We start from the raw sequence: 15,868 nt of genomic DNA, 5'->3' as shown, positions 1-15,868 counted from the left end.
TTTTTTTAATTGTATATTTATTACATATCTGTGAGGCATGTGAGTAGAGAGATATATATGGAAAGAACTGTCAAAATGTTTATATAGTATATGACAATTTTAAAATGGGCATTTATTTAATCATTCAGCACTATTTACTTATTGTTTTTTTGGTCTTTATTTTATTGCATTTTAGGTTTTGGGGTACATGTGAAGAACATGCAAGATTGTTGCATAGGTACACACGTGGCAGTGTGATTTGCTGCCTTCCTCCCCATCACCTATATCTGGCATTTCTCCCCATGCTATCTCTCCCCAACTCTCCACCCCCCACTGACCCTCCCCTATTTCCCCCAACTGACCCCAGTGTGTAGTGCTCCCCTCCCTGTGTCCATGTGTTGTCATTGTTCAACACCCGCCTATGAGTGAGAACATGCGGTGTTTGATCTTCTGTTCTTCTGTCAGTTTGCTGAGAATGATGGTTTCCAGGTTCATCCATGTCCCTACAAAGGACACAAACTCATCGTTTTTGATGGCTGCATAATATTCCATGGTGTATATGTGCCACATTTTCCCTGTCCAGTCTATCATCGATGGGCATTAGGGTTGGTTCCAGGTCTTTGCTATTGTAAACAGATTCAGCACTATTTATAAACACTTAATATGTGCTATGCATTGTGCTAGGTGCTGGAGAAATAGAGAACAATCTATTAATTTAGTCCACCAAATAAAGTGTTTTTTAGAAATGTGACAATAACCAGTGTTGATCAATTTGAGGAGGTAACCTCATATACTACTGTTGAGAGTATATGTTGGTAAAACATTTCTGGAGAGCTATTTAGTATTTTTAAAAAAAAAACAAACAAACAATCTCACTCTGTCGCCCAGGCTAGCGAGTAGTGGCGCAACCATGGCTCATTACAACCTCAATCTACCAGGCTCAAGAGATCCTCCCACTTCAGCCTCCCAAGTAGCTGAGACCACAGGAACATGACACCATGCCCAGCCTTTATTTTATTTTATTTTTTTTAGAGACTATGTCCACTTTATTAAAATAATATAGTGGTCTCGAATTTCTGGGCTCAAGTGATCCTCTGCCCTCGGCCTGCGAAAGTACTGGGATTACCAGCGTGAGCCACAGCGCCCAGCGTCTTCTGTTTGCAGAGCTGTCAGACTATTTCATTACAGAAAGACGCTATCAAAAGACAAAATAGGTAAATCAAAAGAAAGTGTCCATTTTTTCTCAGTGGCAGGTATCATGCTTGGTTTTGAGGGCATAAAAAGACATTAGCGCCATCATGGTGTTCAAAGTCCGGTGGAGGAAACCAATAATAATAATAATGAGGGGTTAAGGACAACAGAGCCTTGAAAGATAAGATCTCCAGGGAATAAGGAAGAGGATTCCAAAGCATTAGGTTGGTGCAAAAGTAATCGCAGTTTTTGCCATTAAATTTCCTAAGCAAATTTACCAAGATATTCCTAGTACCTGAAACAAAGCCTGGCATATAGTAGGCACTCACTAAACATTTGCTGAATGAATGAATGATAGCTCTATCACTCCAACACCTATCCTTCTGATTATTTCCTAAGCAAACAGATGGGGCTCTGAGATACATCCTTTATTCACAGCAACTGTCTGGACTCTTCAGAAGTAATTAAAAGTAACGGCAAAAACCGCGATTACTTTTGCACCAACCTTAATACAAAGAAAAGCATGTACACAAGATACTAGAGGAAGAGTATGGCTGACACAGACAAACAAATCGTTATTTGTGGCTTTCCTGCAGCCTCGTTCCTTTGTCACACAACACCCCAAATCTCTGTGGACGGTGAATGAGAGAGAGTGGCAAGCTAGTATCACTGTTGCCTCGGACGACTTTAGGTGCAGCCCGCTGGCGGGTGAGAAACTGGAGGGAATCCGCAATACACAGGAACCAGGAAGGGCTACGTGACAAAGGCTGCCCCGCAGCTCTCAGCCGCCAGCGCTTCCAGCCGAGAGTTTCCCGCCAATCTCAGTTCCTCGATCTTCCGAGGCCCCGCCCGCCGCCGAGCAGTCTGGGAGTTTTAAGGAAGAGGAAGTGTTGTGAGCCTATCGATAACTCTGGAATAGACTGCAATAACCTACGCCGCTGCAGTCAAACTCCCGCAGACTTCTGAGTAGATCGCTGAGCGATAGTTTCGGCAGTACCTCCTGGATTCTCAGTTTTGCTGGAGGCAGCATCCAGGGCCGCGCCGCCACCATGGTACGTTGAAACCCGATCACTGGAAGGTTTAGGGCAGAGGTCCGGTGACTGGGGGATAATGAGCCACCTCTCCTGTCATCCTTAGCGCGGCCCGGGGCCACGAGGCATGGGAGCCTCGGCAGACGGCAAGGCTCCGGCAGTGATTCAGCATCTCCGGCCTGGCAGGGCTAGGGGCTGCGGGTAGTCCGTGCGGCCTTTCCGCCGCTTTCGCTTCCCGTGGGGCCTTCGACACTTCCTTCTCGGTCAGCTAGATGAGTTCGCCTTTCAGATTCCTTCAATGGAGTAGATTCTGAGTGGTCCAGAATAGCACCTAGTATGGGATAGGAGAAGATAGGGACTTGACTTGCAGGCCTACCTGTACCACCAGTGCGAACTTGACCCCCAGGTGTTCTTGGACCGCGTCCGTTTTCCTGGTGGGTCCGTCTGATTTATCTCTCCCCTAGACCTCGATTAGAAGAGGCCCTTTTCAATCTTTTTGTCCAATCACCTAGTTACGGATGAGTAAGCCGAGGCTGAGAGAGGAAGTGATGGAATCAGGGTTACAACATAGCGTTCTGGGTTTTCAGTTCTGTGTCTGCCATTCTAGCACTCAATCTCACTCCCATGATTATTCTCCCCAGTATTGATAGACTTGTTATAGTAATCTTTATAGCCGTAATGGTTCTATTGGTGCAGCTATTTGTATCCATCTCTAACTTTCTGAGGACGTTTTTGTTCATTCAATATGAATATACAGACAGAGCACTTGTACATTTATAACTACAGTGAACGTTCAAAAATAAGTCATACATGTCCCTAATCATAAAAACAGAAAGGAACGTTTAGATAAAGAACCGTGGGAGTATGTGTTAGTGGGGTTTGGGAAGAAAAGAAGACTTCAAGAGATGGACATTTAAGCCAACTTAAAGAAAAGGAAGGCTTTTAACCATTTATTAGGGCCCAATAAAAGGGAGTAGCATAAGCAAAAATAGGCAAAAAAGTTGATTGTGAACTTTAGTAATTGAGCCTAAAGGGGGTGCTATGGAGGGTGTTAGAATAAGAAGTTGGAAAAATAGGACCCATTTAGATCTGCTTCTCCCTCTCCCAATAGTTCGTGGTAAATGTAGAATTGGCTTGCATGTGAGTACAATAGTAATCTTCCAGTAAGATTGCATGAACAGAGTGCCTTAACATTGAAGGGAAACACAAGCATATTTCTTAATGAATGTTAAGAGTTGGGATTGGTAATGTTCTTCTACTAACAGGTCTTTTTTTCTTTTACTTTCAGTTTCGAAATCAGTATGACAATGATGTCACCGTTTGGAGCCCTCAGGTAAAATAATGTTTTTAAACCATTTCTGTGAAGTGGCTTTTTGTGGCTGCAATATATTTAAAAACTTGTGAGAGCGCAGGCTTGGGGAATACTGAATATAATTATTTTAGATGTTCCTAGAAGTGGCATTTATAATTAAAATAGGTTTCCTGATGGACCTAGAGGACATTATGTTAAGTGTAATAAGCCAGAAACAGAAAGAAAAATATTTCATACTCTCACTTGCGTGTGGGATCTTTTGTTACAAAGGGCAAATATATGGAGATAGAGAATAAAACAGTGGTTACCAGGGTAGCGGAGTGGCAGTGGGGAGGAAAAAAGAGGAGATACAAAGGATACAAAGTAGCAAATATGTAGGTTGAGCAAGTGGAAAGATCTAATGTAAGTGAAGACTACAGTTGATAATGCAGGTAGTGCTTTGTATTCAGGATTTTTGCTAAATGAGTAAATTATAGCTCTTGCCACAGCAGAGGAAAATGAGTATGTAACTATGTGAGAAAATGGATGTGTTTATTCTGCTATAGTGACCCTACTATACGTGTGTATCTTATAACATGTTACATACATACCTTAAATATATACAATAAAATTTATTTTAAAAGAAGTGTTTGGCCAGGCACAGTGGCTCATGCCTGTAATCCCAGCACTTTGGGAGGCCAAGGCAGGTAGATTGCTTGAGTCTTGGAGTTCAAGACCAGCCTGAACATGAAAGCCTGTCCCTAGAAGAAATACGAAGATTAGCTGGGCATGGTGTCATGTGCCCATAGTCCCAGCTGCTGGGGAGGGTCTGGTGAGAGGATTGCTTGAGCCCAGGAGGCAGAGGTCACAGTGAGCTGAAGATCACACTACTGCACTCCAGCCTGGGTGACAGAGTGAGAACCTGTCTCAAAAAAAGACCGGGCGCGGTGGCTCAAGCCTATAATCCCAGCACTTTGGGAGGCCGAGGCGGGTGGATCACGAGGTCAAGAGATCAAGACCATCCTGGTCAACATGGCGAAACCCTGTCTCTACTAAAAACTACAAAAAATTAGCTGGGCATGGTGGCGCGTGCCTGTAGTCCCAGCTACTCAGGAGGCTGAGGCAGGAGAATTGCCTGAACCCAGGAGGCGGAGGTTGCGGTGAGCCGAGATCGCGCCATTGCACTCCAGCCTGGTTAACAAGAGTGAAACCCCGTCTCAAAAAAAAAAAAAAGGTTTCTTGGTTTGAAAAATATCATTTGAGATTTAACTATGCTCACCTGACATTTGGAAACTCTAAATTAATTTTTTATTTATAAAAAGTCTTCTTGGCTTAGCTTGGCCAATAAAAAATAAATAAATAAAAGGTCTTCCAAGATGTTTTTTTTTTTTTTTTTTCCCCTTTAGGGCAGGATTCATCAAATTGAATATGCAATGGAAGCTGTTAAACAAGGTTCAGCCACAGTTGGTCTGAAATCAAAAACTCATGCAGTGTTGGTTGCATTGAAAGTAAGTAAAGTAATAAATATGTCTTCCTCTATAGAAAACTATTAATGTAAATTTCCCCATTGACAGTAAGGTTGTAAACTTATTTTTACATCTTTATAATGTCTCCATTTAGAGGGCACAATCAGAGCTTGCAGCTCATCAGAAAAAAATTCTCCATGTTGACAACCATATTGGTATCTCAATCGCGGGGCTTACAGCTGATGCTAGACTCTTATGGTAAGTATAATCATGAAAAATAAACATCCTTTTTGATTCATAATTGATTACTCTTTTCTCAAAAAGATTCAGATAAGATATTTTAAGAAGTTGTCTGCCAGATGCTTGTAAATTAAGATTGTGACTACCTTGGTGGGTTTGAGTTTGTTATTAAATTTTCCATTTTTTGATCTCTGTAGGAGTAACTAATATTAGCACTTTTTAGAAGTCACTCAGTAATATGATATTTGTTAATGCAATGTATATTGTTTGATACCATGTTATGTCTAAGAAGAGCTTGATACTTTCATCTGGTTTCTAAGGACAAGCGGAACCCTACTTGTTTTCTTTGTGCTTGTTTTCTTTAATACATCAGTATTTAGTAGACATTTTTTTTTTACAATGCTCAATACTGGATACTGCAGGGTGTACATAAGTGACTCAGACATGGATCTTGTCTTAAAGGAACTTAAAGGCAAGTTTATCTTAAATTCAAATCTACTTTATAACAGGTAAATTTCTGTGAGAGTCTGAGGAGACAGATTATGGTTGAAAGGCAATCCGTAAATGAAGAGGTAGGGCTTTGAAATCACACAGATTACACGCCTGTAATCCCAGCACTTTGGGTGGTAGAGGTGGGCAGATCACAAGGTCAGGAGATCGAGACCATCCTGGCCAACATGGTGAAACCCCATCTCAAAAACAAACAAACAAAAAACCTTCTGTGGCTCCAGAGTTTGACACAAAAATGCGCCCTCGCAGGCAAGTCTTTCTTACCTTCTGTCTTCATTATATGGATGTGATCCATATAAACGCTTAGAAGAATGCAAAGTGAAATCAAACAATTTGATTAGAATAGTTGTTTGTAATTTGAGATTACTAAACTTTTTTTGTTTCTTTTAGTAATTTTATGCGTCAGGAGTGTTTGGATTCCAGATTTGTATTCGATAGACCACTTCCTGTGTCTCGTCTTGTATCTCTAATTGGAAGCAGTATCCTTTTTATGTTAACATTTATGGATATGAACTTTGAAGGGTTTTGATATTTGTGTTAATTATTAGGAATATGATAATAATATGACATAGGTAAGATTGTAAAAACTTTAAAACAACAAATAGGGTAGCTCTTTCATTAGCCTGTATAAGCAATTTATATTTGCTAGACATAAATAAACCCAACTTCAGGAAAATTATCCAAGCATCTTTTTAGAGGGGATTTAAAGTTTCTTAATGGTTGTAGATGTCCCAAGAAATCCTAGACCCCTCGTATCCAAAACAAATCAGGTTTTACCTGGGAAGAAATTATTTTGCTGGCACTCTTAGGTTTGGTAGAAAGAAAACGTTTTATATTAGGCCAAAGAAATAGAATCCCATTTTATTCTTTCTCTGGTGGATTATGCAACAATGAAAGCCAGAGACCTTTGTTAATAATGTATACTTTGAAAATAAAGATAGTATAGGCTGGGCACAGTGGCTCAAGCCTGTAATCCCAGCACTTTTTGGGACAGGTCACCTGAGGTCAGGAGTTTGAGACCAGCCTGACCAACATGGAGAAATCCCGTCGCTACTAAAAATACAAAGAGACGTGGTGGCGCATGCCTGTAATCCCAGCTACTCAGGAAGCTGAGGCAAGAGGATCGCTTGAACCCAGGAGGTGGAGGTTGCAGTGAGCTGAGATTGTGCCATTGCACTCCAGCCTGGGCAACAAGAGTGAAACTCCATCCCGCCCCCCCAAAAAAAAGAAAGTAAAGAGTACTTCATTCCTTGTTAAAACAAGCTCTTAACTAGTCTAAGAGACCCAGATACCAACACAACGATATGGCCGGAGACCTTATGGTGTTGGGCTGCTTATTGCTGGTTATGATGTAAGTTCATTGATTATTATTATATTTTAATGATTTTTTTATTAACTAGAAATTTTTATAATTTTTAGCTCAACCAAAGTTAATAATTATGTGGTTTATTTATTTCTGATTGTAGGATATGGGCCCTCACATTTTCCAAACCTGTCCATCTGCTAACTATTTTGACTGCAGAGCTATGTCCATTGGAGCCCGTTCCCAATCAGCTCGTACTTACTTGGAGAGACATATGTCTGAATTTATGGAGTGTAAGTGATAGCCTTGCCCTTTTTTTTTTTCCCTCTTGCTGTCTATATAGTAAATAAACATAGTATCCTAAATGCATAAAACTATCAGTCTTATAGAAAGAATTTTTTAAAAATTAGGCCCATGAAGAGTTTATTGCTTCTGTCACATATACTAGTTTTAACTTCTGGTTATCACAGTAGTTTCAATCAGGAGTAAAACTTTTTCAAAATATAAATATGTCCCCAGCCTTGAAAATTCTCGATTCAGTTGGTCAGAAGTGTGCCCTGTAGAGTGGAGAGTGGAGAACCATTGTACTACCTGCCAGTCTTAAGTTCTGTTCACTTTTAGTTTTTTGTGAGTCTTTTCTTATTGTAAGCCACAGACATTTCTGCATTAGTAGTCTATAAACAAGAAATAAAAAGGCAGTGTAGCTGTGGGAAAAGAAGGTAAAAGAGCTAAGATGTTATGACAGGGCAGGTTTTCAAGTGCTTTGCTTTGCATTGGAAGGAGGGTATTGGGTTTTTACATTTATTTGTCTCATCTGTTTTCTGGTGACATAGTATTCTTTGGAGGAAATATCTGGGGCTTAGTGAATGCAGAGAAAAGTAGTTTAATTAACATTACTTAGCCGGGCTGGGATTAGTGGCTCACGCCTATAGTCCCAGCATTTTGGGAGGCTGAGGTGGGTGGATCACCTAAGATCAGGAGTTCAAGACCAGCCTGGCCAACATGGTGAAACCCCGTCTCTTTAAAAAAAAAAAAGAAAAGAAAAGAAAAAGAGAAACATTACTCAAAGCAAACCGTTGTAGGATGACAATAGGTTTAACTTTGGGAAAAGAGGATTCCTTGGACAAATAAGCTTGGTAAATTCTGGCTTAAAGTTTAACATTTTAAATTATAGTAAATAGATTAGGGGTCCCCAAGGTTACCCCTAAATTTGGAGATTTGCTAGGACTTAAAGCACTCAGCATATAGTTGTACTCCCAGGTAAGACTTACAACAATAAAATAACAATACATAGGTGGATTGTTAAGGAAAAATACAGTTGAGAGGAATCTATGTGCAGGCAAGCTATGCTCTTTCCTTCCCTCAAGGAGTCACAGAGTACACTTGCAGCAATATGCATGTGATGTTTCTGCCCAGGGAAGCTCATTAGAAACTCAGCGTCCAAAGTTTGATTGAGAACTGGTCATATCAGCACCCTTTGCCTAGCACATTTCAATCTGAATAGAAAATCTACAGATAATTTTGGGGAGTACTGCTACTTTAATGATACAAGGCATCTGATCCATGAACATGGAATATCTTCATTTATTTAATTCCTTGGGTTTTTTTTGTTTGTTTGTTTTTGGTTTTTTTGAGACAGTTTCCTTCTTGTTGCCCAGGCTGGTTCAATGGCACAATCTCAGCTCACTGCAACCTCCGCCTCCTGGGTTCAAGTGATTCTCCTGCCTCAGCCTCCTGAGGAGCTGGGATTACAGGCATGCATCACCACACCTGGCTAATTTTGTATTTTTAGTAGCGACGGGATTTCTCCAGGTTGGTCAGGTTGGTCTCGAACTCCTGACCTCAGGTGATCTGTCCTCCTCAGCCTCCCAAAGTGCTGGGATTACTGGTGTGAGCCACCATGCCTGACCAGGTATTTAATTATTTCACTGATGTTTTGTAGTTTTCAGTGTACGAGTCATATTGGTCTTACAAGTACTTTATTGTTTTTGGTGCTGTTGTGAACAGAATTGTTTTCTTAATTTCATTTGCATATAATTCATTTCAACTATGTAGAAATACAATTAATTTTTGTATATCAGTCTTGATCCTGCAATCTTACTGAACTCATTTATTAATTCCAGTCATTTTTTTTTTTTTTAATAGATTCCTTAGATCATGCCATCTGGGAATAGAGATAGTTTTACTTTCTCCTTTCTAATTGCCCTGGCTGGAACTTCTGGTACACTGATGAATAGAAGTTGCATGAACAGACATTCTTTTTTTGTTCCTCAACTTAAGGGAAAAGCCTTTAGTCATTCACTATTAAGAATGATCTTAGCTGTCAGCTTTTTGTAGATGCCCTGTATGAGACTGAAGAGGTCCTTTGAATTACTAGTTTTTGTTTTTATTATGCAAGGATTTTAGGTTTTATCACGTGCTTTTTAGTCATCTCTTGAGGTGGTTATGCAGGTTTTCCCCCTTCCTTCTATTAATGTGTGTTACACTGACTTTCTGTTGTTAAACTAACTTTTCATTCTTGGGATAAATCTTGCTTGTATATGGTAGAGAGTTTTTTTAATATAGTGCTAGCTTCGGTTTGTAGTTTTTGTTTTTTTGGGGTTTTTTGCATCTATATTCTGGTCTGTAGTTTTCTTTTCTTGTGATGTCATGTCTTTTTTCTTGGTATCGATACTGGCCACGTTGAATAAGTTGGAGACTCCTTTTTACAGTGAGCAAATATAGGAACTAGAATTCTACAGAACACATTCCACAAAACTTTGAGTTCTATAATTTGTAGTCGGGATTTTGATTTGACCTAGCAAAAGAGAAGATCAGAATTGTGACAAATATCATGAGTCCTTTCATTAAATAAAATAATAGGCAGCAATGTCATAGAATGCTATTAAAAGATTACATGTCTAGCATTAAACTTAGCTGTTTTTATTGTGATAAGTTTAGTGTGTAACTAAAAACCACAATGTTAGGCTGTAGATATGATAAATAAAAGAAGCTTAGCATAACAATGAAATTAAGAAATAATTGTTAATTACATACAGGCAATTTAAATGAACTAGTTAAACATGGTCTGCGTGCCTTAAGGGAGACACTTCCTGCAGAACAGGACCTAACTACAAAGGTAAATATTATCTTTTCCAATTGTAGATATTAACATTACAGTTTAAACCTTTATTGCATAAATGTAATGGAGTATATATACCACATTCTTTAATTTGGGATATGATTGTCTTGGCTTTTTTTTTTTAACAAATATATATATATTGAGCATGTACCATGTGCAGGCGCTTTCTAGTCATTGAAAATATAGTAAACACAACAAATATCTTGTTCTTCATGGAACATACATCCTAGTAGGGAAAAATAGACAGTATATACGTAAGTACATTATATAGTGTATTAGAAGGGGCTAAATGCTATGTAAAAAATTTTAAAAAGGGTTAAAAAGAGAAATTGGGTGAAGGTAGATGTAATTTAAAATAGGTGTACAAGGATGTCCTCACCAAGAAAGTGCAATTTGAGGACAAGATATAAAGGAGGTAAGTGAATGTGAGCTATGCAGATGTCTAGAGCACCATTATTCTAGGAAATACAAATGCAAATTCAAGGCAAGGAGGCCAATAGTGATGGAGTCAGTGATCAAGAGGAAGAGGAAAAGGAAAGAAATCAGAGAGGTAATGGAGGTCTTATAAGCCATTGTGGGTACTCTGCATTTTACTGAGTTGGCTATTAAAAGTTTGAGCAGAGGCCGGGCGCAGTGGCTCAAGCCTGTAATCCCAGCACTTTGGGAGGCCGAGGCGGGTGGATCACAAGGTCAAGAGATCGAGACCATCCTGGTCAACATGGTGAAACCCCGTCTCTACTAAAAATACAAAAAATGAGCTGGGCATGGTGGCGCGTGCCTGTAATCCCAGCTACTCAGGAGGCTGAGGCAGGAGAATTGCCTGAACCCAGGAGGCGGAGGTTGCGGTGAGCCGAGATAGTGCCATTGCACTCCAGCCTGGGTAACATGAGTGAAACTCCGTCTCAAAAAAAAAAAAAAAAAAAAAAGTTTGAGCAGAGTAATACCATGATTTGGTTTAGGTTCTAAGACAGTCACTCTGGTTGCCATTTTAACAACAGATTGGGGGGGTATAGGTAGATAGATAGTGGGGCTGTGAGTAGAAATAGTTTTAAGACTATTTAGGTAATTCATATGAGAGATACTAGAGATTGGAGCAGAATAAAAGATGAAGAGTAGTGGTTTAATTTTGGATATCTTTTGAAATTACAGCCAAAAAGGTTTGCTAATAGATTTGTTGTAGGATGTGAGGGGGAATGTATCCATGGTCTTGGGCCTGATTAATTGAAAACAAAAATTTATGATTTACTGAAATGAAGAAGACAGTGTGAGGAACAGGTTTTAGAGTAGACATTGGGGAGGAAGATCAGGTAGTCAGTTGTAGACGTAAAATTTGAAATTCCTTATTGTCCAGTTGACAGTACAGAGTAGGCAGTTATAAGCAACTCCTGGAGTTCCATGGAGAGTGTTCCAACCTACACTTCAAATGTTTGAAATCTTTATATAGAAATAGCATTTAGAGTCTGGACTGGACGAGATCCCTAAAGGAATTGAATAGTTAGACAAGCATTGTGAGGACTGAACCAAGAACACTCTAACCTTTAGCAACTGGGAGATGAGTAGATATTGGCAAATAAGACTGAGAAAAGTGGTCAAAGAAGAAGGAGGAAAACTTGGAAAATGAGGCATCTTTGGAGGCAAATGAATAAACTTTCAAGGAGGAAGGGCCATGAAGTTGTCACTGAGGACTTGACAAAACAGCTTCAATGGAATGATAAGGCAAAAACTTGATAGGAGTGGATTCAGGAGAGAGTGGTTGAAGAGGAATTGGAGATAGCTCTTTGGAGGATATTTTCTGTTGACGGTCCATAGGAATGGAGTGGTGACTGGAAGAGAAGAGAGTAAGGAATTGTTTTGTTTTGTTTTGTTTTTTAAGATGGAAGAAATTACATCATATTTGCTGCATGATTTTGAGAGTAATCCAAGTAAATTTAGGGAAACATTTACGTAGGAAAAATTATGAGAAAGTTGCTAGAGCAATGTTATTTAATAGTACATAGGTTGAAGGGGTGGCCCTAGAGAGGAAATTGTAATGGGAGAGGAGGGAATCTAGGGATATAGGTACAGGAAAGAGTGGATACAGTGGGAGCTTGTGAAAGTTCTCTTCCAGTTGCTTATGTTTTCTCAGTAATACAAGAACAAGGTTTTCAGCTGCAAACAACTTGGAGAATGTTAGAAAGAAGTGTCCAAAAGTAGGGGAGAATGAATAATGTAGGAACTGGTATCCGTAGTGGGATCCAGGAACCACTAAGGTTTACTTGAGGTTAATGATCATTAGTTAAAGTGAGATTAGACAGTCTTATAAAGCCATTTTGTTATAGTGATTGGATAATTATTGTTTAATATCAATGTGAAGACTTTATAGCCTGCATAATCTTTTTTTTTTTTTTGAGACAGAGTCTTGCTCTGTCACCAGGCGCCAGGCTGGAGTGCAGCGGCGCGATCTCAGCTCACTGCAACCTCCGCCTCCTGGGTTCAAGCAATTCTCCTGCCTCAGCCTCCCAAGTAGCTGGGACTACAGGCACGTGCCACCACGCCCAGCTAATTTTTGTATTTAAGTAGAGACGGGGTTTCACCATGTTGGCCAGGATGGTCTCGATCTCTTGACCTCATGATCTGTCCGCCTTGGCCTCCCAAAGTGCTGGGATTACAGGCATGAGCCACCGCGCCCGGCCGCCTGCATAATCTTTTTAAAAAAATGTTTCTTGATAACATAGATCTTTGGAGTTACTCATGATAATCAACAGTGAGTATTAATATTAAATCTGCAAATGACAAGGGTCTGCTAGTTTCTTTTTTCCCCTACACATAAGTAGTTTTTAAAGTTTTATTCAAGTACTATATAAATTCTTATTCTGCTTTCTTCACTCAATATTTTATCATATATATTTTTTTCAGCCAAATTCTCTTAATTATTTTACTTTTATGATTTTTTACCCCTCAGAATGTTTCCATTGGAATTGTTGGTAAAGACTTGGAGTTTACAATCTATGATGATGATGATGTGTCTCCATTCCTGGAAGGTCTTGAAGAAAGGCCACAGAGAAAGGCACAGGTATATAATCATAACACAAGAGGCGTTAGTTCTATTGTAAGATACTGTTATTACCACAGCTGTGTTTGTAAATTTTCCATTTTGTCTTAAATACTGAAATGGGCCCATAATTCAAATAGCAATAAGGAAATTAAGAACTGAATAAAGTTAAATATTGAGGGGACAATGATATCCATAAACACAAAAAGGGAGAAGCAGTGATTATTTGGTTATCTATTGCTAGTTAATAAGCTACCCCAAAACTTAGAGGCTTAGAACAGCAAACACTACTTCTCATAATTTTGCGGCTGACTGGGACTCAGCTACATGGCTCTTTGCTGGTCTCACCTGGGATCTCTCAAACATTGCAGTCATTTGTGGGGTGCAACTGGAACACCCAAGATAACTTTAGTCGCATGTCTTCTTTACTCACACCTTCTAGGTATCTTAGAGGAGCATCTAGAAGGCAGAGACCTCTACTAGGATGACTGAGCCTCTGTCCATGTAGTCTCAGGGCCGCTTCTTCAGCAGGGTCTCTCTAGCATGTTGGCAACTCAGGGCTTGCAAAAGTCAGAAGTGAAAGTTGCCAGACATTCTTAAGGCTGAGACACAGGACCGGCACAACATCACCTGTACACATTCTGTTTGTTAAAGTGTGTCACTGGCTGGACCCAGATTCTGTGTGAGTGGAGACTGGGAGAAGTATTCATTGGGGGCCAGCTTTGGACACTAAGATGGCTCTTCATAAAGAGAAATGCATCAAGAAGTGAATCTCAGGTTAAATATGGGTCTTTTTGCTGGATGTTTAGAATATACATTTGCTATTTATAGATGCTTATTTGATAGCTGTGTAATTGAAAGTAAAAAAGAATCTAGTATGGAAATTTCTATAGCATGTGTTTTTTCAACTTGAAAAGGTATTGTTGGTACTATTTAGGGGAGTAAGATTTGTAGTATTTAAACTGTTTTTGGCAAAAAAGTAGCACTATTGGGGAGCGTGCTGTGACGTACCACACAGAGTTTAGTAAAGGGGTAAAGGATGTCTAAAAAGTGCTGATTGTATTTTAAGCATAGTAGTGATAATATAAGGAAAGCTTTTACTCCTGAGCAATACAAAGTACAATAAAATGGTAGAATTGTTCAATGATGTTTAGGTTTTCAGAACTGTGAAATTATATATACAGTTACCTTTGAACAGTGTGGGGGTTAGTAGTACCAAACCCCAGCACACTAGAAAATCCACATATAACTTTTGACTCCCAAAATCTTCTGATAGCCTGCTGTTGACTGGAAGCCTTACAAATAACATAAACAGGCAATTAACACATATAGATTAGTTTCTTTTTTGTTGTTTTTTAAGACAAGGTCTTGCCCTCTTGTCCAGGCTGGAGTGCAGTGGTGCCATCATAGCTCACTGCAAGGTCGAACTCCTGGGCTCAAGTGATTCTCCCATCTCAGCTCCCTTCATCCCCACCGCCACCAAGTAGCTGAGACTACAGGTTCGTGCCACCATGCCCAGCTAATTTTTTTTTGTTTTTAGTAAAGACGGGATCCCACTGCGTTGCCCAGGCTGGTTTCAAACTCCTGGGCTCAAGTAATCCTGCCTCAGCATCCCAACTGTGTTGGGATTGCAGATGTGAACCGCTATATCCGACCTAATAGACTAGTTTCTACATATATTTTATGCATTCATGGCATACCTTTTTCTTATTATTTTTAATATTTCTAGGCTACACAGTTGGTCTGCTAGTTTATACTTATTGAAAAAAAAACAACAAAACTTCACCCTAAACAATGTTAGAGTAAAAGCAAACAAAAAAAAAAAAAGAAAAAAATCTACATGCAAGTGGACCCTCACTGTTTAAACCTGTGTTGTTCAAGGGCTAACTGTATTTTTTTTTTTTTTTTTTATAAAAATATCTTTATTCACCTCAATCATGAGCACTCAAGGAGAAAAAAAAAACTTTGTTCAGAAATGTTAACAGGACAGTGAACTAAAACTGAGTATTCAGAATATCTCTTTACCTCTTTTTCTCCATTTTTTATAATATTTGTGATTAGATGTATATATTGATCAGGTGTTCATTTTACATATTTTCTTTTTTCTTTCCCTGTTAAGCCTGCTCAACCTGCTGATGAACCTGCAGAAAAGCCTGATGAACCAATGGAACATTAAGTGATAAGCCAGTCTGTATATGTATTATCAAATATGTAAGAATACAGGCACCACATACTGATGACAATAATTATACTTTGAACCAAAAGTTGCAGAGTAGTGGAATACTATGTTTTAGGTATCAGTCCAGATGTGAGTTTTTCCAAGCAACCTCACTGAAACCATATAATGGAATACGTTTTTCTTTGAAAGGGTCTGTATAATCATTTTCCAGAAAGTATGGGTATCTGTACTAATGTTTTTATATGAAGAAAATAGGTGTCTTTGTGGTTTTAAATACAACTGTGAAATAAAATTGTTTCACCACTCTGGTGTATTGGGTTTTTGTTTTTTTCAAGTAGCTTCAACTATATATATTAGTATGGGATTACAACTGATCACTTGCCAAATTAAATCACCTTATTTTTAGTGATGGAGAAAAATATTACCTCTTATCTATCATAGCCTTATAACAATTCTCCAGTGTATGGACTGGCTGCCTAAGAATCCGTGGAGATTTGGTTTAGAATACAAGTTTCAGGGTTCAACC

The 15,868-nt window shown here is 39.1% G+C and overlaps 1 protein-coding gene across 2 annotated transcripts; it reads left to right on the top strand.

Moving 5' to 3' along the window:
- Positions 1–1,844: 1,844 nt before the first annotated feature.
- PSMA1 (proteasome 20S subunit alpha 1) lies at positions 1,845–15,652 on the top strand. Of its 2 annotated transcripts, none has more exons than XM_017525612.1 (10): positions 1,845–2,222; positions 3,490–3,534; positions 4,899–5,000; positions 5,113–5,216; positions 6,099–6,187; positions 6,989–7,059; positions 7,175–7,304; positions 10,050–10,129; positions 13,074–13,184; positions 15,283–15,652. In XM_017525612.1, exons 1-10 carry the CDS (start codon positions 2,220–2,222, stop codon positions 15,337–15,339), a joined length of 792 nt encoding a protein of 263 aa, XP_017381101.1. In that variant the 5' UTR covers positions 1,845–2,219; the 3' UTR covers positions 15,340–15,652. The 2 variants fall into 2 exon arrangements, with proteins under 2 accessions (XP_017381101.1, XP_037593433.1); XM_037737505.1 differs by having other exon boundaries at positions 2,080–2,222; positions 4,904–5,000.
- The last annotated feature ends 216 nt before the right edge of the window (positions 15,653–15,868 follow it).

Source organism: Cebus imitator, unplaced genomic scaffold, assembly GCF_001604975.1.
Source record: "Cebus imitator isolate Cc_AM_T3 unplaced genomic scaffold, Cebus_imitator-1.0 Scaffold39, whole genome shotgun sequence".
In the NCBI taxonomy this organism is placed as follows: Eukaryota; Metazoa; Chordata; class Mammalia; order Primates; family Cebidae; genus Cebus; species Cebus imitator.
This window is presented reverse-complemented; position numbering and strand designations above follow the sequence as displayed.

Excerpts from the sequence above, each read along its gene's own strand:
- PSMA1 (XM_017525612.1), top strand. Across the intron at positions 5,001-5,112 it reads CAGTGTTGGTTGCATTGAAA|AGGGCACAATCAGAGCTTGC; the intron begins GTAAGTAAAGTA and ends GTCTCCATTTAG. Across the intron at positions 5,217-6,098 it reads GCTGATGCTAGACTCTTATG|TAATTTTATGCGTCAGGAGT; the intron begins GTAAGTATAATC and ends TGTTTCTTTTAG.